The sequence below is a fragment of the Triturus cristatus genome, chromosome 6 (genome assembly GCF_964204655.1).
Source record: "Triturus cristatus chromosome 6, aTriCri1.1, whole genome shotgun sequence".
NCBI lineage: Eukaryota > Metazoa > Chordata > Amphibia > Caudata > Salamandridae > Triturus > Triturus cristatus.
Genome location: NC_140589.1, coordinates 1823335434 through 1823357435, shown reverse-complemented (window position 1 = coordinate 1823357435; position 22002 = coordinate 1823335434). Strand labels below are relative to the sequence as shown.

The 22002-nt window shown below is 48.0% G+C and overlaps 1 protein-coding gene across 1 annotated transcript in view; it reads right to left on the bottom strand.

The window, feature by feature from the left end:
• Positions 1 to 22002, bottom strand: part of LOC146822100 (adhesion G protein-coupled receptor F3-like) — a 166197-nt gene that overhangs the window by 60595 nt on the left and 83600 nt on the right. Inside the window, exons 4-5 of the mRNA XM_085609965.1 lie at positions 20178 to 20396; positions 2504 to 2713 (exon numbers count right to left, since the gene is read on the bottom strand). Coding sequence (XP_085466091.1) covers positions 2504 to 2713; positions 20178 to 20396 — 429 coding nt within the window. The remainder of the gene's footprint in view (positions 1 to 2503; positions 2714 to 20177; positions 20397 to 22002) is intronic.

Sequence of the window (22002 nt, the reverse complement as noted above, 5' to 3'; positions counted from 1 at the left end):
CCTTATTTTGCGAGAGGGTATTTGCCTACCTATATAGCTCACAGCCAAATTGCGATCGCAAACGCTAAAATTCTGCAAAATTCAGCGTTTGCGATCGCAATTTGGCTTCCTACATCTGGCCCATTATGTTCTGCTGGAGTAAGCATTAGGCTTAACTTGTATCAAACATTATGGATAGTCCAGGCTTTCGTTTAACTATGAAACAGATTCCTAAAGTGTGAAAGTCCTTCATTGTGACTTTGGCTCTTACCTTCGCATTTTTGTGCTCCTGAAAGAATATTATAGTTTAAAGCAGGGGTCTCCCACCTTTTCTGGTATAAGAACTGCTTTTGTTCAATAAATAGTATCGTGAGCTACTAGATTAGTTTTGCAATATTGACATCATCAGACAAGATTACCTTAGCAGTCACCCTATGCAGGATTACTACCAGTGATCACCACCACGCATCATGAGGGCTGCCGGCAGCAATGTAAAACAGCTCTGTCACTTTGGAATGCCTTTACATGAGTAATACATGACAGTCATAGGTGCACTGCTAGAGCACTGAGGTAATATTGTTTAATTATAAATCTTCCGATAGCCGCTGATTTATTACTCAAATATAAGCTTTACATATATTTTAGAAACTCAATCACTTTTCTCCAAATATCAACTTTACAAGTTTAGAAAATGCACACCTTTTCATCTCAAATACACAGTTTTACATTTTGGTTTCAAATATTGATTTACCATGCAGAGGTTTTAAATTTGGTATGTGGGCTGCACACAAAGGAGAGCTACTAAAAGGTAGCTGCAGAGCTAGCATCAGATCACGAGCTACTTATTGGAGAAGCCTGGTTTTTAGGCTTTTGGTTATCGATTAGGCATATTGTGTCTTGTTCACTTCTATATTATTCTCTATCAATGTTCTCCTGGAGATGGCGATTGTTTTTGTTTGCTTATTGACTTTATTTCAAATAAATTTAATGTAACAAATTATATGAAAAAAGAGAAATTAACAGGTTAGCTACATATGAATACTAGTAAAGGAAGAGAGAATTAGGTCCGCTTGTGGATTGTTTATCGTCCCTTTGGACAAAGGTCCTTCTTCAGGATCACTAGGTTCCCTTCGGTCTAGACCAGGGTTCTCCAAAGTCGGTCCTGGAGGGCCGGATCCATGCCAGATAGAATATCCACATTTAGATAAATGTAATTATCTTAAAAATCTGGCATGGATCCGGCCCTCCAGGATGGACTTTGGCGAACGCTGGTCTAGACCATGAGTTTAACATCATGTGGTGGAGAAAGTTTGACTTTTTTTCTAGGCAGAGTCCCATTCATGGCTTCTATAATTTAGAGCATATTCATGTGCACTTATGGTTTTTATAGCTTGCACCTATCTATGTAATAAGAAAACAAACCTTGTATGCTAAATTACCACTTCAAGCTGTACTTACGTTGTATCACAGAGACAGAGATTGCCGCTTGCACGCTTTGAAACTTGTTCCCAAATGCACATTGATAAATAACATCGTGTTCAGGACAGTGCGAGGCATCCACGGATAGAGAGTGACACCAGCGACCGTCGACCTTGAGTGCAGCTGAAATAGCCAAAGAGAGCCAAGTTACCATCTTATTATAAAATAAAAAAACACATCTACTTCAGTACTCCTCTGTGCTGGATCCAAGGCAACCAGGGTCACTTCAGAGCACCTTTCCTCTCGCTAAGAAATGTGCTAGGTCAGGCTCAACAATAGAAAGAGGCGAGTAATGTGGGCACATGCAAGAAGTTAGTCAGTGTAGACAATAGCAATAGATAGGATGGTGTGGGTGTACACAGGATCTGAATTCATTTAGACACTGCCAATCAGTGAATCAATGTGGGCATGTGCAGGGTCTGAGTCTCTGTGGAAATTTGCAAGAGGTGACTCAATGTGGGCATTTGCAAGGCCTGAGTCAGCATGGACAGAATCAGGGCTTCAGTGAAGGGCGCTAGGAAAAGCTAAGTGGCAGGATCTGACTATATTTCCTCAAAAAAGCTATGCATATTTTAATTTTGGGCACAACGATTTTAATGGTGTGCTCCCAGTAGTAGACCTACTGTTTTTTGTGAAAAAATGAAATTTTCATTGCTTTGTGAAACATACTGCGGTTGATGTACTGAAATTTGATTGTAAAGGTATTGAACTGCACAATTAAGGTTTTTATTCGTTCATTAAAAGCCTATGAAATTGTGGTAATAGAAATGCCATTAAAACATAAAGAGTCCAGGCTACAAAGTGGGCAGAAAATAGATGGACAATGTTGTGGACACAAGTAGAACCTCATCTGCATTTTGTCCGAGTGGTCACCCTGTGTCTAAGGCCAAACTCAATGTGTCGGAGAGCTTTATAACTTCAGCATAATTTAAGGCAGGGTTCCAATCTGCAAGCAGGTCTATTCTCTATGGAATGTCCGAACGGGTGTTGGCTTTACCAGTTGTGCGCAAAAGTATGTTTTCATGAATACTTTCTCAGGACAAACCTGAGGAGGCTTTAGCAGGATCCCACGAGATGCTGTAGTGTTTCCCATTGTCCCTGACGCAGCACTGTAGAGTCAACCCAGAGAAGGATGCGCACTGGACCGTTATCTGTGCCGGGGTTCTTATGATGTCGTCTGGTAACAGGGGCAGGCTGACATCTTGGCTTGCTTCCCACTGGAAATTCTTGTGGACTACCAAGCAGACATATTTACCTTCAGAAAAAAAGAATAAAATGAATGTTGCATAACGAACCTGGCAAAAAAATCCTTAACTTCCTATTGCGTTAACCAATGCGCAATGATCTGGTAAATACTGATGCTGCCTTTTTTTTTAAGAGGAACTTTGCCTTATGTATTATTTTGTTTTCATTTAAAAAAAAAAAAATCTATTTTCAGCCTTAAATTGAAAAAAACATTGTTTTAGTTTTCAACACTTTAATAAGTTAAAAAAAAGGTATAAACTTCCTTCGACATCAACAGCAGAGTACAACAGGGATCACTCTCAGGGCTACATGTCTAAAAGCAACCAACACCTCATAGTGAAACATTTGATGAGGAAGTCGTGGAAACCTGTCTTAATCCATTCCTGATTAATCCGATGTTTCAAACATTAGGTATACAAATAATACTAACAAATGTATCATTTAGGCCCAGGGCTGGCGCTACCACAAGAAAAAGTAAAGCAGCAGATGTATGGCATCAGCTTGCAGTTGCAAGTTTCACATGCAGTTCTATGTTTCTTTAGGAAGGGACTTGTGAAATCATCAAAACTGCATTTTAGCATTTGAGCTGAAAATCCTTGCACCATTCATGTTCATATTCATGAATATACAACTCACGAAGGCATCAAAACTGACAGGCAGGGGTTTAGAATATGAATTGAATGCACAACTGCTGTTTATTACATTCAACCCTATCTTATTGCCTTATCAATGCTTTGAAAAAATAGCATCAATGATAGATGTCTATACAGAATGCATGTAAGAGATAAAGAACTGAATGCGAGAGACAGCGAGGTAACTGAGTACACTTTTCAAACGTGAATTAGTCCATCATGCATTGCAATGGGAGCACTTCCTGGAAGGGGAAATGAATGATGCAACAAATAGCCAATAGCATGAGGCGAGAGAGTAGTAATACTCCTAGGGTTGTAACATAATCCTACTTTGCACTTATTTTAAAGAACTGGTAATAACATGTCTTCTGACAACTGTGCCCTCAGGCCAGACCTAAAAATGGGGTGGGGGGGCTGTCCACTGTTAATCCAGAGGCCCCATTTGTAGTAGATGGATAAAACATAAAAAAGAAACATAAAAGACAGGTTGAGTCATGAGTAACTGGGCTAAAAGTAGCAGCAAAGTTCTGGTCTAGACTGGATTGAGTAAGGTTCAAGAAGGGTCAGAGACACAGTTAACAGCAGAGGACGAGACAGCAGAGGTCCAAGTAGGAGAATCGATAGGAGTGAGTAGTGCTCTGGGTGGAAACGGGTGGAATTACATCACTTGAAGTCTGTTCTCCGGTCTCCTCTCTTCAAGTGAGAGGCGCAAATTTCCTCAAATGATCCTTTCATCGTCCCGTCCCTGCCTGACCTTTGACCTTCCACTGAAGATTCTATGCGGAGAAGTCCGTCAATCAGTGAGTGCAGCATCTATTCTGCAATTGTTCTTCTGTGACATGACATCACAAACGTACGGATGAAACACAAAGGGGTGAATGGGAATGCTTCTTATAATCGTAGCCATTTGTAATTACTCGCAAGCATTCCATTCCACAGTTTTTTGCTCACTGTGCGTTTATTGTCTGGAAACAATGAAATGCAACATTAATTTGGGCCCTCCTACAAAAGCCTACACCTAACAGGCCACATCAATCAATCAATCTGGAGAATTGTAAGCGCACTACTCACCCGTGAGGGTCTCAAGGCGCTGAGGGGCGGGGGGTCCGCAGATTAGTTAGCCGAAGAGCCAGGTCTTGAGGGTCTTCCTGAAGGTGTTCAGGGAGGGGGCGCGTCTGATGTCTGCCGGTAGCTCGTTCCAGGTCTTGGCTGCAATGTGAGAGAAGGATCTTCCACCTGCTCTGGCTCGTGGATGAGCGGGGTTTCGGCCAGTGTGAGTTTGGAAGATCGGACGTTTCTTTTGGGTACGTGGAAGTTGATTCTGTTGTTGAGGTATTTGGGTCCATTATTGTGTAGGCATTTGTAGGCGTGAGGATTTTGTAGGTGACTATTTTCTCCACGGGCAGCCAGTGAAGACTTCGTAGGTGTTGGCTGATGTGTTTGTGGCGGGTAATGCCGAGGATGAGTCTGGCGGCGGTGTTCTGTATTGTCTGGAGTTTGCGGAGTAGGGACTTGTTGATGCCGGCGTAGGGTGCGTTTCCATAGTCTAGTCTGCTGGTGATGAGTGCGTGGGTGACTGTCTTCCTTGACATTTGAAGGTCTTGCGGAGGATGCGGAGGGTTTTGAAGCAGCTGGAGGTGACAGCGTTGATCTGTCGGTTCATAGTGAGTGACGAGTCGAGTCCGATGCCGAAGTTTTTGGTGTAGTCTGAGGGGGTCGGTGGGCTTTCGAAGGCGGTCGGCCACCAGGTGCTGTCCCATGCTGAAGTGGTGGTTCAGAGGATCAGGACTTCTGACTTCTTGGCGTTGAGCTTCAGGCAGCTGTTGGTCATCCAGACTGCGACGTCCTGCATTCCTTTCTGGAAGTTGAGTTTGGAGGTGGTCGGGTCTTGGGTGAGGGAGAGGATGAGCTGGGTGTCGTCAGCGTGGGATATGATTTTGAGGCTGTATTGTCGGACAATGGCTGCGAGGGGGGCCATGTAGATGTTGAAGAGGGTCGGGCTCCACAGGTGATTTTCGTGGGGGCTGAGAGGAAGGGTGGCAGTCTGATCCTTTGGCTTCTTCCGGTGAGGAATGATCGAATCCAGTCTAGGGCTGTTCCTTGTATGCTTGCCTCATGTAGTCTGGTGACTAGTGTGCGGTGGGAGACGGTGTCGAAGGCTGTCGATAGGTCGAGTAGGATGAGGGCTGCGGAGTGGCCTTGGTCCACGATGGTGCGGATGTCGTCTGTGACGGCGAGTAGGGCGGTCTCTGTGCTGTGGTTGCTTCCGAATCTAAGTGCCAGTTTTGAAGGTGGTGTTTATGGTGCGTTGTAGTTCGGGTGCGATGGCGGCCGTGGCTCTGTGGTAGATGTGAAGGGGGCAGGGGTCGGTGGGGGCCCCTGAGTGGATGCCTTTCATGGTCGGGGGTGTCTCCGGCCGTGATCGGTGTCCAGTTGGAGATGGTGGGTTGCCTGGAGTCTCTAGGGGGTGGGGGGCCATCTGTGGCGCCTGGTGGATGGGTGACGAAGTTGTCATAGAGGTTTTTGATCTTGAGGTGGAAGTAGGTTCCAAGCTTGTCGCAGAGGTCTTGGGATGGGGTGATGTCTGTGGCTTTGCTGCGTGGGTTGGTGCATTCTTGAATGACACAGAAAAGTTCCTTGGAGTTGGAGTTGGTGAGGATTTTGTTGTGGATGAAGTTCCTCTTGGTGGCTCTGATTTGGTTGTGGTGTCCTTGTAGGTGGTGTGGTTTTCGATTGTCTTGGTGTTTCTCCAGTTCTTCTTCAGGCATCTGCAGGTGTGCCTGGCTTCTTGGAGAGCGGTGGTGAACCAGGCGGCTTTCCTGGAGCATTGTTTGTTGGGGTTGCGTAGCGGGGCAAGCTTGTCTGCGCAGTTGGAGATCCAGGTGTGGAGTTCCCTGGCTGTGTCATTTGCGTCGGATGCTCAGATGTGGTTGTCTCGGGTGAGGGTGGAGTTAAGTTGCACATCGGTAACCTTGCTCCATCGTGCTGGTTTGGCTGCCTTGGTTTTGTTGAAGGCGAAGTGTACCTAGTGGTGGTTGGACCATGGCGGTTGCGTTGTGTGGCTGAAGTGCTTGCTGTTACCTTTCGCGAAGATGGGATCGAGGGTGTGTCCTGCTCTGTGGGTCGGTGTGTTGAAGAGTTGTTTAAGTCAGATGCTGGTGAGGTTTTTACAGATGATGGTGGAGTTGGGGTCGCTGGGGTTGTAGAGATGGAAGTTCAGGTCTCCAATTAGTAAGTAGTTTGTTGAGGTGATGGTGTGGGGTGTGATGAAGTTGGTGATGGTGATGGCGAAGGGTGTCCAGGGGCCGAGGGTCTGTAGACGAGGGTTCCTCGGAGTGTGGCTTTGGGGGTGGTCTGGATCTGGAAGTTCAGGTGTTCGGCGGAGGGGACGGTTTCGCTGGGGGTGGTGAGGCGCAGGGTGTTCTTGTGGGCGATGGCGAGGCCCCCTCCTGGGTGGTTGGTGCAGTCTTTCCTCTGGATCTTGTATCAGTCCGGGATGGCGGTGTTGATGTCGGGGGCGGAGGATGCATTGGTCCAAGTCTCTGTGAAGAAGGCAATGTCGGGCGAGAGAGAGTCCAGTAGGTTCCAGATTTCCATGGCTTGTTTGTGTACGGGGTGTACGTTGAGGAGGATGCCTTTTAGGGTGTCGCCGGTGCTGGCGTCGGCGGTATTGGAGGCCGGGGTGGCAGTGAGGGTCTGGTGGCAGTGGAGACAGGAGAACTGGCTGTGGGTCGTGTTCGGTGAGGCCTGTTGGCATTACCTCAATCTTCCGAGGTTGAGTGCGAGGAGGGTGGTGGTGTCGTAGCGATGGATGGTCGAAGATCCAGCGTTCCTGGCTCTGGCCGCGGTCAGGTCGCGGATGGGCACAGACAGGCGTGCCTTAGGCGCGCCCTTGGTGCGACCAGCGGCGCGACCGCCATAAAATAGGGGAGGGGGCGGTACGAGGTGCTGGGAGGCGGGAGCGTAGGCTGTCCAGGGGGGAAGGGCTGCAGGGGCAGGAGCGGCTGGAAACCGGTGGGAAACCAGCCGAGATGCAGTCAGGTTAGAGTTAGCTATTTAATTAAATAAGCAATCAGGTTAGATTAGGGTTAAAAAATTCAATTAAATCAACTAAGCAAGCGAGGTGCTGGATTAAGGCTGAAGAAGCGTAGAGGCAGGGAACTGACAGCAGGCGTGAACACTCGTGCGAGGGGGTCTCGCTACTTGCGGCGCGCGACGGCACTGTCGAGCTGCGGAGCTGCTGGAGAGAGAGTTGGTACCAGACTGAAAGTAACATCGCATCGTAATCGCAGTAACGATAGAATGGAATGCGCTCATAATATTAGCTAAGGTTTTAGATTAATTGCATACTGAGGTCCTGTGTCGATGAAGCCATTATTTGTACAAAAGAGAAAAGTGGGTCACAGTGACCGGAGATTCCCACCTAATAGGCGGATCACCTTTGTGAATAAACACTTTAAATGTCAAAAGTAAAAAAAAAACAGGTGCATGGAAATGGTATTAGCTCTGGGATGAATGAATACTTTTCTGTATCATTAGTTTTCAATAAAAGAAAGCGTGTGAGTGCAGATTGGAACTAAAGAGCAGTCTGCACTCTATGCGCTATTGGGCTGAATCAGGCATTTGTATACATCACTAATGTACTGTCAAAGTACTTTCTTTTATTTTTAATTCTCTCCACAAGTAACTTTTACCCTCATGTTCTACGTTCCCTGCTGCATGTTTACTGATATCATCGTCGCATTCCTATCGTCCCGTGACTTTCGATAGACCCTCGTGGACATCGCCGGCAGAAGTGCAGACCTCAGCAAAAGCAAGCCAGAACAATCCAAATGCCCAGCTACAGATCTCACCCTGCAGGCCTGTTTTACCCTGATATGTCGCCCTGGCACCACGTCAGGCAGGATTGAGAGAGATATGCACATTGGCTGGGTAAAGCCTGCCGATTGGCTTGTGCGGCATCGGTTCTCCCGCCAGGCTGATTTATATCATATGTTCGGAATGGTGCCATAATTAGTTCATTTAAGTTGTTCTGCACTTATCATGGATCAGGGTAGAGTTATGTTCTAACCACAACCTCAAACTGCAGATTCCGTCTTCTATTTCCAATTTATTTTCACCTCCAACCTGACACATTTAAAAAAGTGTTCTGTGACGTTTAATTGTATTTAAAAGTATGCGTTGGGACAGAAAAGTCCCTCACATGGTGACAGCCATGTACCCCTGCCCCGAGTGCCCCAGCTGTGGCAATATCTGGATCTTTGGTAATGATTTTTGGTCATGAGCTCACACAGATCATGTGTGTGCGCTATGACCTCGGCCTGTCTCATGGATTGCGGTCTGCTTAGACCGGGAGGAGCTCCTCAAATTTTACCCTCAGGAGGTGTAAGGATACTGCCTTCACCTGGAGTTAAGTGGCACGAGCGCCGTGGTGGCAGCATACCCAGTGACGTAACTAAAGTTTAAGGGGCTCCCCGCAATGTACACAGAGGGGCCTCTGATCCGGATTTAATACAGAGCGCTCAGGTTTTATTACTGGGCTGAGGGGGCCCCCTGCAGCTTGGGGGCCCCCGCACCGCGGAGGATGCGGGGGCCTGTGTTACGCCCCTGAGCATACAGTGTTTTTAGTAATCAGTAGAGTGCCGCTGCCCACGTCCCACGCAGGGGGACATCAGCAGGGCAGCCCTCTAGTGGCTGCCCGTCGGAGCCTCCCCCCCCCCCCTGCTCCGCCTCTCTAGTCTCTAGTGAGGCCGCGCCTTGGGGAGGGGAGCCCCCAATGGGTTTTGTCTTGGGGAGGTGTGTCACGAGGGTGGGCGAGGCTAGCCCCCCCTTTTAAGCACCTCACCCCCTCAGATCTTCCTCTGCTTCCTGCGCCGCTCCTCCTGGCCACGCGAATTTGTGGTCGTCGGTCGCGGTCGTCTCCGTCTCCTTCCTGGCAGCGTCGCGTTGATTGGGAGATGCGAGATCGGCCTCTGCCCCCGTCCCCTCACCCCGACTCCGTCGTGTCCTGTCCTCGGACCTGCTCGCTTAGGTGGTGAGTGATCTGGAGGGCCTGGCAGTGGCCCCCCTCCTTTCTGTGTCAGCACAACTCGTGCTGGGTCAAGGGGCACTGAAGCGTATGGGCGGTATGTCCCGCAGCTCCGGGGATGAGGGGGGGCATTTTCGCGTTTCCCACTTGTCCGGGAGTTGCTCTTTCGACCCTGTGTGGGGGGAGTCCAGCGGTTCGGGTTTAGCGCCTAGGCAGTGTAAGGGGATGTCACCATTGACTGTACATATTTACTTGTTTTATCGATGTGATGAAATGTTTATCCCAGGCCGTTGATGCCCGAAGCTCGGCTCCCGAGTCTCAGCCGGTGCCCCCTTTTTGGTCGTGTCCCTTATGGCCTCCAGGCATGAGTTTCTCATGTGCACGTGACCTGCCTGGGCGGGGGGCTCTCCAGGTTTGTTTTGTACGGCCTCGGGGCCGCGGCCGATGGCTGTGGTGCTTTACCCCGGGGCCGAGTATGCTGGGTATCGCGGCCATGCGGTCGAAGGCGCGGGTTTGCCGCAGGTTTGCATCCCTCCGCTGCCTTTCTGCTACTTTGACTCCTTCTGCGCTGTACTTTCTGGTGGGCCCATATATTGTTTATTTAAGTTGTTTTGACCACGGGGTCAAGTATTCAGGGTATCACGGCCATGCTGCCTAGGGCGCCGGCTTCGTTCGTTTTCTTTAAGTATTTACCAGGAGGCGGGCCTAGTGGGAGGGAGGCTACCCCGGCATGGTAAGCTCCCCCACGCGCCGCGCCTTTGTATCTTTGCCTTGGGAGTCCCCGGGGCGCATATGTAGGAATTCTATGGGCTCATGCTCTGCGCTCTGATTTCTTTGGTAGGGCGCGTGCAGTGTATCACTTTCTCCCCTGTGACCGATTCATACTACGGTGCCCCTCGCTGCGATCCAGTATCTTTGGGATCGGGTTCGCGCTGTGTCTCAAGGGCAAACCACTTCACCTCCCCGCGGCAGTTAATTTTGCGAGTCGGTGTTTATGTACAGCGCTCCTATACCTTTGGGTCGCGTCATGTAGTGTCCCTGGGCTAATCTCTTTATCTCCCCGCGCCCGAGTTTGCACGATAGTAAGGTGCTCTTGTTCAGCGCCCCCCCCCCCTTACGTTCGGGTCGCTTTCACGCGCGGTCTCTGGGCAAATCACTCAATCTCCCCTGGCCCGCTCTTGTTTTATACGGTGCAGAGACTAACAGTGTTGTTCTGTGTGGGGCAGAAAGCATTAGGAGTAATTTTACTGATACGGTCGGTATAGGCGGGATGCCTACTGCTCGGCGCCGACATTATGACCAAGGTGGGTGGGTTGCGCGGGGGGACAGTGTGAGTATCATGTCTACCGCTCAGCCTCGTCGAAATTTACAGCAGTTCAGGCAGTGTACTTGCTGCTTGATGCAGGCAGTACTAGCAGTGGGCGTTCCGCTTGGTGCTTTATAAGCAATACGTTGTTTGCACGACGGCCAGATATCATGGTGCGTGTCCACTGCTGGTGGATGTATTTACGGATCAGACTCGGCAGTAAAAGGGTTTGGGTGCCTGTTAGCGATGACAAGGCGGGAATACATTTTATTGGCTAATGGTGTGAGCAGGGTGCTTGTGCTTATTACTTAAAATTAGCATTCTTCCGCACGTGTCTCACAATTTTAACAGCCAGGCTGTACTAGCAGTGCGTCAAGGCTCAGGGCTAACAGCAGCAGGGGTACCAGTAACCACATTGCATCGTGTTGATCGCGGGGGGCTAACGGTATGTGTACTATAGTTAAGGTTCATTGGCGACCCCGGGCCATGTTGTGTACTGCTCATCTCTGGTAGTATTTGGGTCACAGTATATATTTACTGCTCAGTATAGCCACTATTGCCAACCCGCTTCTGGGAGCCATCAGGGCTTTACCTGTCACACTGAGTGCGTCACCCCTGCTCCTCTCTGTCCCCATCTACACGTGTACCTGTCCTGTTCAGCGGTCAACACTTCAGCGCGCAGCTCTGCGGTGATTGCTAGAAGTCGCTAAATGTAAACTTTCCGGTTTTGATCTGCATTATAGTTCCATAGTACCTGTATTTGTAATATGTAATGTAGCCGTGGGCGAAAATGTCATGGCCCTAGTCCCTCCATCACTTAGCAATCTCTTTTATTCGGCCTACGATTAGTTCAGGAATAAGCAACGTCGACACAATAATCAAAAGTGGTTTTGATAAAAAAGGAAATGATGTAGAGAGTAAACTAAAATGACGCTTGGCTCTTAATATAGCTGCTTTTGTTTCGCAACGTGATGGTACTAATGACATCGGCCTTTGAATGATGAAGTACAAACCCTGCCGAGATTACGTCCGTTATGAGGGTGCGGGGGGTAGGAACCAGTCATTATCGTGGAAAGGGTTGCGTCTTCTGGCTCACGGTCAGTCCCTTTGAACCTACTCAAGGGTCAATTTTATGGCCCTCACCCCTTGTCAGTGCCACCCCAGGTGGGTAGAGGAGAACCAACCCCGCATATGTTCTGCCCCGGTGCCGCTGAGTGTACCTCGCTGTAATGTGTCCACCCTTCCATAACGTTACTTCTAACCCCCTACACTGTTCGGACAGGATCCATTCACACCCAGCAGGCGCTGCTCTCATAAGACAGTTATTCCTTTCAGGGGCTCACCACCGATCTCTGTTTTCTTGACATGCCAACATGTTCAGGTATCTTGTCCCCCCGTCGCGGTTCCCAGCCGTCTCCTCCGGCCGGGTTTGGAAGTTTATTATGCTTTAACGCACCGGATGCTGCGTTTCTTTCCGTGGCAATTCCAGGCCTCACATAAATGTCTAGATAACTCGGGGGATTCGTTATCTTCCTGGAGAGAGATCAGGAATTTGTATAGTGGAGGTTTTGACTTCGGTGTAGTTAGTGCAGAGGGTTAATATGCCGGCTGCAAAGAACGTGTGCCAGGTAGATTTCAGAGTGCGTATGATGTAAATAGGTCAGCGGGTTACTGTGTCCAAAAGAGGCATCCTTTTGTTACTTGCAATGTATATCTTAAAGCCCCAATAGTCAACAGTGAGCTACGAACGCTCATCCTAACTTTTGGTATTTCTTGCCCTGCGCAAATGAGTTCATTTCTCTCCAGTTGCCTGGGAAAGGTTTGGGGCCAGGGTGATATATGATGAGTCTGTACTCATCACGGTTTATGGCAAGCGTTTTGAGAAACATATGGCTAGCTAGGGCTGCAGGCAGACAGCATTCCTTCCTCCCAGAGCATTTCCAATGTGCATCTCCTGTGCAATGCCTCCTTTGGGGCGGCCAGGAAGATTCAGACAATGTGGTGGGGCTCTCGCATTGCTGCTGCAATTTAGGCATGACCAGCATTGGGAAGCACAATGGGTAAAGCTTTTCGTAGTTTTACCTTTTGGCCAATGGTCGTTTTCGTTAGTCAGATTCGGAATAGCTGATTGCAGGACACTAGAGGCGGTTGTGTGTATGTCCAAATTGGGGAAGGTTTTCTTGTGATACAGGCAAGCTTGCATTGTGGTGCACCAGTGCCAATTGCCCGGTGTTGGCCCGGCATCATCATGCATAGGCACGCACTTAATAGGATAAAAACCCACATTTCTTATGTCCTTAGGCAGTGTTTGAGGGCCAGTGGTTTTATACAACTTCAAGTCATGATGATGATAATTTTTAGAGACCAGTTGAATACCTACATGAGACTCCTGCGCCACTGGCAATACAGCAGCTGTCCATATGTACACATGTAGGGCTTCAGCTTTGTGTTGTCAGTTAAATTAAATTGTCAGGGGCAGTCGTACCTGCACTGCACGGTCACAAAAGTCGTGAGGCCGCTTCACTCAGCCATGTCTCTGGAGCCATGCCATGCCGTGGCTCACGTGTATATCGTTGGGCCGGCCACACATTCCTCTATCTCCAGCATGCTGTGCTGATTAAATGACTGAATGAATAAAGTTGCATGTTTTGCTCAAACAATGCAACAGTTACTAATCGCAATGACATGGGTTCACACGCACCGGAAGGCGCTTTACATAGGTTCCAAAATCCAGCATTTATTGGGGTTATCTGGTACTAGGGGGGAATCTCTTTGGCAGTAGCTCCATGCCTATAGGTACGAAGTTATGTGTCCCGAGGGGTGCAACAGGATAAGGGAGGGTATATATATATATATATATATATATATATATATATAGATATATATATGTTATCTTGGTAGCAGGAGTACAAATATGTCAAAGGTTCAGCCTAGAACCCAGTCTCAACCATAATGCAATGGTCAGCTTGTAGAAAGGTGTAACACGGAAATTGATCTACCAATGTTATTATTGTGAGTTCCACGCTAGAGTCAAGAGATGCTGCTGTCTTTCATCTTTGCCTTGCTATTCGAAAACAGCTGGTGTAATGTTTCTTTCAAGTCACAGTGGCAGCTTAGTCCATACAGAAAAGTCAGCAGCCTGAGCTGTTTTGAGACAGGCTGAAGTCCTGGGTCTGTGTGTCTTACATAACATCTTGAAGGTATTTATTAGTGCGAGTTCCAAGCTTAAGTCAAGAGATGCTGCTGCCTTTCATATTTAGCCTTGCTATCCGGAAACAGCTGGTGTAAGGTTTTTCTGCAACTCACAGTCATAGTGGCAACTTAGTCTATAGAGGACAGTCAGCAGCCTGAGCTGTTTTTAGACATGCGGAAGGCCTGGGTTTGTGTGTCATACTTAACATCTTTAAGTTTATTCTCCCTGTTCCACAGGGAGGCAAGGGAAAGCCCAGAGTGACATGGTCTACCGAGACTTAGCCTGGCTTGCCTCTTCTGCGACCTTTTGAAGTTCGTTTATTTATTGGATGAAGGTGACAGAGGCTGTCACAGTTGTTTGATAGGCACCAGGGCCAGATGACATTAAAGGGCATTGTGTGCTGGAAACTGAGGAGCGGGTCCATTTTAGTAAGCACATGGAGCTGTAAATATTTTGTGTCACTCACAGATGCCCTGTGTTGGGTGGATGATATCTGAGAGCTGTACTCCTTCGAAAAGGACATTGCCTAATACTCAAGCCAATGGCACATCAAGTGGTTATGGTGAAAATCTCGAAAGTAATTTGGTTTAAAAAAAAAAAAAAATACTGCTCTTTATCCATGCTGCGATATGAATGTGGCGGCGTGAAGGGTTCACCTTGGCCACGTCACGACCCCCATGATTAAACTACATGTGGTGTCCCCCAGGGATCCTGTAAACGGAAACACTTTGGGGGAACAAGGTTTTTTCACACTAGGTCCCAGATATTTGAACCTCCAGAGATTAGGTCTTGCACAGACACCATGACTTCCTGCAAACTCCTAAACATGGCTAGTTAGACAGGTAAGATGAGTAACATACCACTCTAACCGGTTTCAGAGTAGCGCCAGGAAACCAACCTATACGAGTGCCCTACAAATTTAGTATACCATGACATAACAAATGTGGGATTGGATTTCATAATCTTTCAGGAGCGGAACATAATGTGTCTGTGCACCACTGAGAGATTCGAAAACAGAGCTGGTGGAACCACACAGGATGTTCCACAAGGTGACATACTGTTGAAATAAACAATTATAAAAAAAAAGAAATTAATGTTGAAATTAATTCAACTGAAGTCAACAAGTTTAACGATATTTTGGACTAATAGTTATGGTAAAAGGTGAAAGTGCAGTGCAAGTTGTATCAGTCAATAACATTAACTAACAACATTATATAGCGAACATTACACAAACGGTAAATATTTTCAGTGCCGGTTAAAAAGACATTTGCACATATGTTCCCGATTGTTGTGGTTAGCATTAGGTTTTGAATTTTTATAACTGATTTGACTTTTACAAAAAAAAAAAATTGTGCTAATTACATGTCGTCTTCAGGAATGAAGCTTCAATTTTAAGGAATTACAAGTAGGAATGAAGCAAAATATTTCAATAATATTTATCTTAGTTTGATTTTATATGAACTATTGAAGAACAAGGCTAGAATAAGACTCCATCATCTAAGTTAATGTAACTTCACTTGCAAGAATATTTAATAAAACCTGTATTATTTGGTAGTTAAGATGATCCCCAGAATGCTAGGTCATTATTGGCAGTGGAGAGGCAATCCTAGGAGATGTTGCTGAGATTGGTCAGTGAAAGTAAACAATAGGATATTAATACAACGTGAAAGTAAGAAATAGTACGGTTAATGGCCAAAAAGGTAATACGGCAGAGTTAGAAGTTTTATCTGTTCAATTGATGTGTATTAGCATGCTGTAGGGAGGCGAGATTGTCTCAAGGAATCACTTGCCAATAATGCTGTCACTAGCTACGTTTGTGGCAGTAACTATTCAGGGGCAGTGACGTGTAGCAGCCAGGGACAGTGAGCGTATGTTTCCGGTGTGCTGGGTGAGAGTACAAAGACAGAGGCTGTTGCCCCCATACCGTCTGATGTTCACAGCTTTTAAGTGCCCATCCCATCATTAGACACCCGTGATGTCAGCTTGTGTGGATAAACGTAGGGAAGGCAGTTAACTCACACGTTACCTCCATCCTGCTTTACTGTGCTTAGCTGTTGGAAACACACTTCCAAGCCAGAATGACCCTACTTGGCCCAATTGAAAATCACAATAGGATTTCATATCCATATACGCCAAAGCTAGCTCGTTGGGGCAGGGCACCTATAACAGTGAAGGGAGGAAGGGGGGGCTCTGGCAGCGACGGGAGCCTCCCCAGAGCTGTGGCGGAGTTACAGGGCGATCTGGAGGCAGAAGGGTACAGTAAGGGTACCTCTGCGACAGGCGGTACAGTAAGGGTACCCCTGTCAGGCACAGTAAGGATGCCCGAGCCAAGGTCCGGAAGCCGAAGGAGTTTCTGGGAAGACCGCGACGGCGCCCCGTTAGTCCTTCGGGTGGTTGGGGGGCCTGACCAACCGGGGGTGTGCCACAACACGCTCCGCCCCGTTAAAAGGGGTGGGAGTATTAGACAGATCACGTGATCCAAAGGAGGATCTGAAAAAATGTGCCGCACTGTCGGGCATCGACCCACCGTGCGTGCTGGCTCGCAAGGCGGGCGGAGCAGCGAGGGGCTGCTTGCCCTGGATCGCCCGTAAGATAACCCACTTATCGTCATACTTATGTTGTATGAAATAAACCTGCAGCAGTTCTTCACCCATAATGAAAGTGTCAGTGTAATCTTTGGGTGACGTCTGTGCATGCGTGTTGAGTGGAGTGGATGACGGTGTGGTCACTATGCCGCTGCCCGCGTCCCACACAGGGGGACAGCAGCAGGGCAGCCCTCTAGTGGCCGCCCGTCGGAGCCTCCCTCCCCCCCCCTGCTCCGCCTCTCTAGTTAGGCCGCGCCTCGGGGAGGGGAGCCCCCAATGGGTTTTGTCTTGGGGAGGCGTGCTACGAGGGTGGGCGAGGCTAGCCCCCCCTTTTAAGCACCTCACCCCCTCAGATCTTCCTCTGCTTCCTGCGCCGCTCCTCCTGGCCACGCGAATTCCCACCCTTTCCGCTTACCCTGCGCGGCGGAGGCAGCGGGCTATTGGAATGTTTTAATGTTTTTTCTTGCGTTGCAGGCGGAGTTACAGGGCGATCTGGAGGCAGAAGGGTACAGTAAGGGTACCTCTGCGACAGGCGGTACAGTAAGGGTACCCCTGTCAGGCACAGTAAGGGTGCCCGAGCCAAGGTCCGGGAGCCGAAGGAGGTTCTGGGAAGACCGCGACGGCGCCCCGTTAGTCCTTCGGGCGGTTGGGGGGCCTGACCACCCGGGGGTGTGCCACAACACGCTCCGCCCCCGTTAAAAGGGGCGGGAGTATTAGACAGATCACGTGATCCAAAGGAGGATCTGAAAAAATGTGCCGCACTGTCGGGCATCGACCCACCGTGCGTGCTGGCTCGCAAGGCGGGCGGAGCAGCGAGGGGCTGCTTGCCCTGGATCGCCCGTAAGATAACCCACTTATCGTCATACTTATGTTGTATGAAATAAACCTGCAGCAGTTCTTCACCCATAATGAAAGTGTCAGTGTAATCTTTGGGTGACGTCTGTGCATGCGTGTTGAGTGGAGCGGATGACGGTGTGGTCACTATGAACATTTCCGTGGTGTCTGTGTCACTAGACTTGTGCCTCCTGGCCCACTCCAGAAAAGTTCCGCTGCTGTGTACTTAGTTCAACCCTTGGCCTGCATTGGGTTGTGTGCAGCGTGAGGGTGTATGTTTGCCTGAAAGATGGTACAGTGCAGGAGAAATACTGTGAGCAATTACATGTGCATGTGAGGATATACGTGTCGCTGGGAGATAGTGTAGGGCGGATGAATAGCGCAAGCCGTTGCATGTGAGTGCGAGGATGTACCTGAGAGATGATACAATGCAAGAGGAACACTGAAAGGAGTTGCAGAAAGATGTGCATGTGTCTGCAGGAAGGTACATCACATAGGAAGTAGCGCTGGATGTTGCATGAGTGGGCTTTGATGTATACGTGCCTGGGGAGAGATACAGCATAATGGAGACTGCACACGTCTGAATGCGTGTGTGCGCAGGATTGTGTGTAAGCTTATGAAGGGCACAATACACAAGACACTGGGATCCATTTTGGAAGTCTCAGGGCCTTGCTGGACGAGCAGGGAGAGGTAGAGGTTTCCTCCAGAAAGATGTGTGGATTGTTGCATCCCAGAGAGCTGGATGTGACACACTTTAGAGGAAGAGGGAGACAAGCCCTTCCCTGCACTTCAAAAGGAGCTCTGATTCTGAAAGGAGGTCACTGGCTGAAGGAGCCTGGGCACATCTGAGGAAGGAGATGGAGCTGAATCATTAAGAGTTGGGCTGGGGCTCTTTAGTAACCTTTTGAAGTACGTATCACTGAGGCTGACATCCAGGTGGGAACCTCTAGTTTGGTCTAGTGTTTGGAGCTATCAAAATGTGGAGACTGTCCTGCTGTGACAGCTCCCTGGAGGAAGAGCACAATAAAGGAGCTGGCACTTCAAAGGGAGCAACCCCCAGAACTAAACCTTCAAAAATAGAGAAAATAATTCAAAAGTGTGTCTGGAAACGGATTATGAAAAGGGAGCTCGAGACTGACATTGTCAAACGGAAGCTGCACATCAGCGTGGAGGAGCCCAGCATGAATTCTTTCTGTGGGGACTGAGGACTACGGGTCAGTCAGTCTTCCTTGCTGGGTGAGGGGGACATCTCGCCTGAGCCCACACCAGTGGGCCCTGTATGGTGAAGGAGATCCCTTGGAGGGAGTGCGCTCCAGTTGGGATCCTGTTGCGTGGATCCCAGAAGCAGAATGAGAAATTCTGGTCCAACCAGCTGTCAGCCCGTGTTTCAAAGTCCATGGGCATCTTTCCAGGTTGAGGTGACGGTAAAGAAAAAGGGTTACTGATCTTAGTGCTGCGCTGTGAGAGACGGAGGATAATTCCCCAATACAGTGCCATGGTCCGCAGGGGACCATTACTTTGTTTGTGCCTCCGCAACCCTCTTATTCCATGTGGAGGCTGCGGTGAAGAGACAGGGCCCTCGCTCTGCATGTGCTGCAGCAACCCTATCTGCGTGTCCGGAGGAAGAAGCCCTCAAAGAGGAAGTAGGCCATCACCCTGACCCCATAAGATGACACCATGGGTCATGACCCGTGGAGGGAGAAATCAATAACTTCACGTCCCCCATCCTGGAGCATCAGAGACCTGCCCCCGAAACTCAGGAGAGACCTACTTCATCAGAGCGATGCCAAGAACAGTGATCACTACAACAGCATCTTCTCGCTGTCTGGACATCACTGAGTGGCCAAGGGGCACCCGGGTACTCTGAACCGCCACCCCGCAAGAGCGGATAAGACTGCCAAAGGGGGAATTTCCTCTGAATTAAGGCACTCCAGCGTGGGGACTCAGGGACCTTGCCAGACAGCACCATAGAACTTCTGAGAATCAAAGGAATTAGCGGAGCCTAGCTTGGATGTCTCCCCACAGGAATGGGGAATAACCAATAGCCATAAACAGTGAAGTGGGACTGGAAAGCTGACCCAGGTAATGATAATGGGCTTGCCTCAAGAAAGCTGTGCATATTGTTTTCAATGTGTTATATTATACTTTGTGTTCGTAGATAAATAATCCATTTTACATAAAAGTATTTGACTGGACTGTCAATTATTGGGATTGCTTGATGTGTTTTGAGTTGTGAGCCAGTGCTCACCTTGCACCTACTTCCAAGCCTTTAACTACTCGACCTGCGCTACCACTGAGAGTCGAGTGCTGAAGGGGTACTTGGCCCAGAGGCCCTTAATAGGACGGCCTACAGGACATCAAGATTAAAAGGCCTCAACCATCGCGGTTGGGGCCCACTAATTTTTGCTTGAACCATGACCCTCTGTAAGGGATTCTGACAGTATGTTTCATAAAATATTTACCTTATTATTAAACCATTTCAAAATAATCTTTCGAGTTAAAAACCCATCAAAGGCATGATGATTTGAAACCGGGGTGCAGCAAACAGCATGCACTATCTCACTGACCATGTTTCAATGACAGTAGAGTCTCACACAAGAGAAGGCAGGAGTGCAACTGGGATACACTTTCTGTGTAACTGCATTTCAGATATAAGTCTGGGCTTCTACATCGAGATGTCTGGGTCCCAGGGGACGGTGTTGGGGTTTAGGCAGTGGCGTGTTCATACTGGGGATACGTATGAGGCAAAACAATTGTCGTTGCCAAGTTGGATGGTCATTACTGTCAGGTAGCCGATAGGAGCAACTTAAATTGTACATTTGGTTTATTCAAAGGTGCTATTTGATGGTTTCTATCTTAAATTAGAGTGTTGTGAAATAGTTTCAGAAGTCCATACCTTCCCAAACACTGGAGTTGGAGGTGACCACCAGCTCATAGCCCCAGGGTGGTCTTGTCAGAGTTGCCTCCGTCCCATTGTGGATTTCCTTGGTGAAGCCCCAGGCTCTGCTCACCAGGTACCATCTGACCCTGGTTAGTTCCTCTCTTGTGGTGAAGACAAGGGTTATGTTGTCTCCTCCTTCTATTGGCTCTGCCCCCACTCTCAGGCCTCCAGGAGCTAAAAACAAAACGATAGAGAAAAAGCACATGCCAAAGGAACTCAGCTCAAATATTGCACAAAGATATATGCTAATGATTTCCTTCTGTTTGCATTTCATGAAAGTGAGCTGGCTAAGCTTAAGGGTTCAAATTGTCAATTCATGTATAATGGTCGCCTAAAGCAGGGAAATCTATTGTATGACTCAGTGAAAAGGTTTTTGGACGTTATCTCCAAGTTGCTTCCCATTTACATAGCCACTACAGAAACCCATTGTCTTTTACTATTGGCTTTTCTGCTTCACCCTTGACCCCTCAGATTGACAGCTGCCCAGTCTAATGGCTTGCCTCATCTCCTTTCAGCGAGTATGATGTGTCCTCTTGACATGACGCAGAGGTCAAGCAACATGGAAATAGTAACTAGGATTAATCTAGTTTCCTATCATTATTCTTGTCCTCAACAATGCAGCTAGTTTTAGGTGTTAGGGACCACTGTTCTGGACAATATAAGCTTCATAGGGCCCGGGATGGCAGAAACCAGGAACAATCCGCCCCTCCAACAAGCAGGTGCGCATGCACTCAGCTCCATAGACATACCAATTCTTCATCACAAATTGTATGTTAGTGTGTCGAGGTCTGCTATCATGACATCGATAACTACAATGTAACTAATATGATTACAAGGTAATTATATCATATAACTACTGATATAACTAACTATTATATCGACCCGCCTACATCATCAACATCTAAATTAACCCTAACACTAGCCTTTTTTGAAAGCCGGACTGTACTTCATTATCATCTACAGACCACTCCCCATGCCAAAACAAACATACTATCCTGCTACCGCCATACCAGTGTTCAACAAAGTAAATGGTCACGCTAGGCAGACGACAGAGGCAGAAGGCCTATCTCCCTCAAGTGTAAAATCGCCTCACAAGACCTAGTCAACATTCAGGTGACCTTCAAATCCCACTTCCTCACTCAAATGTATCAATAACAAAGCCCCCAAAACACAAAACCTCTACTGCCTCCCCTTTCATACCAAATCAAAACCATCTCCAGAGCTCCAGATGGCCACGGGGTAGATGAAGAGTCAGGAGATGCTTTTAAAACTAAGGACGATGGCATGCACTCCCTATGAATGTTGGCACTCAGGAGAACCATGTCTTCCTCAATGGGTAACCAAGCCACAAAGCACCTTGAGGGAAATATCCCAATGCCCTACAGAGGTCCATTTATCCTAGGAGGTAAACATATATGTGAAGGTTTGGTGGGGTGTATATTCACTACTACAACTAGGGACATGTCTACACTTTTTTGCTAGTCACCATTTCTGAGTGTAGATTTACACGTAAGTGTAGAAATGCATGTCTTCACCACCTGTTTAACCCTCCTACTTCAGTATTTGTGGGCCTGGTTCACAAAGATAACTTACCCCTTTGAGTAAGTTTACTACTTTTCAGTATTCACAAACTGTACTTTGTAGTAACTTACACTGTAACGTACACTTTTGTACTAAGTCCAGCATTTCACATGGCCAGCCACTAGTGCTGCAACCCTCTCCCATAGAAAATAATGGAGTAAGGGACTTAAAATGAAACCCCATGGGAAATAATGTTAAA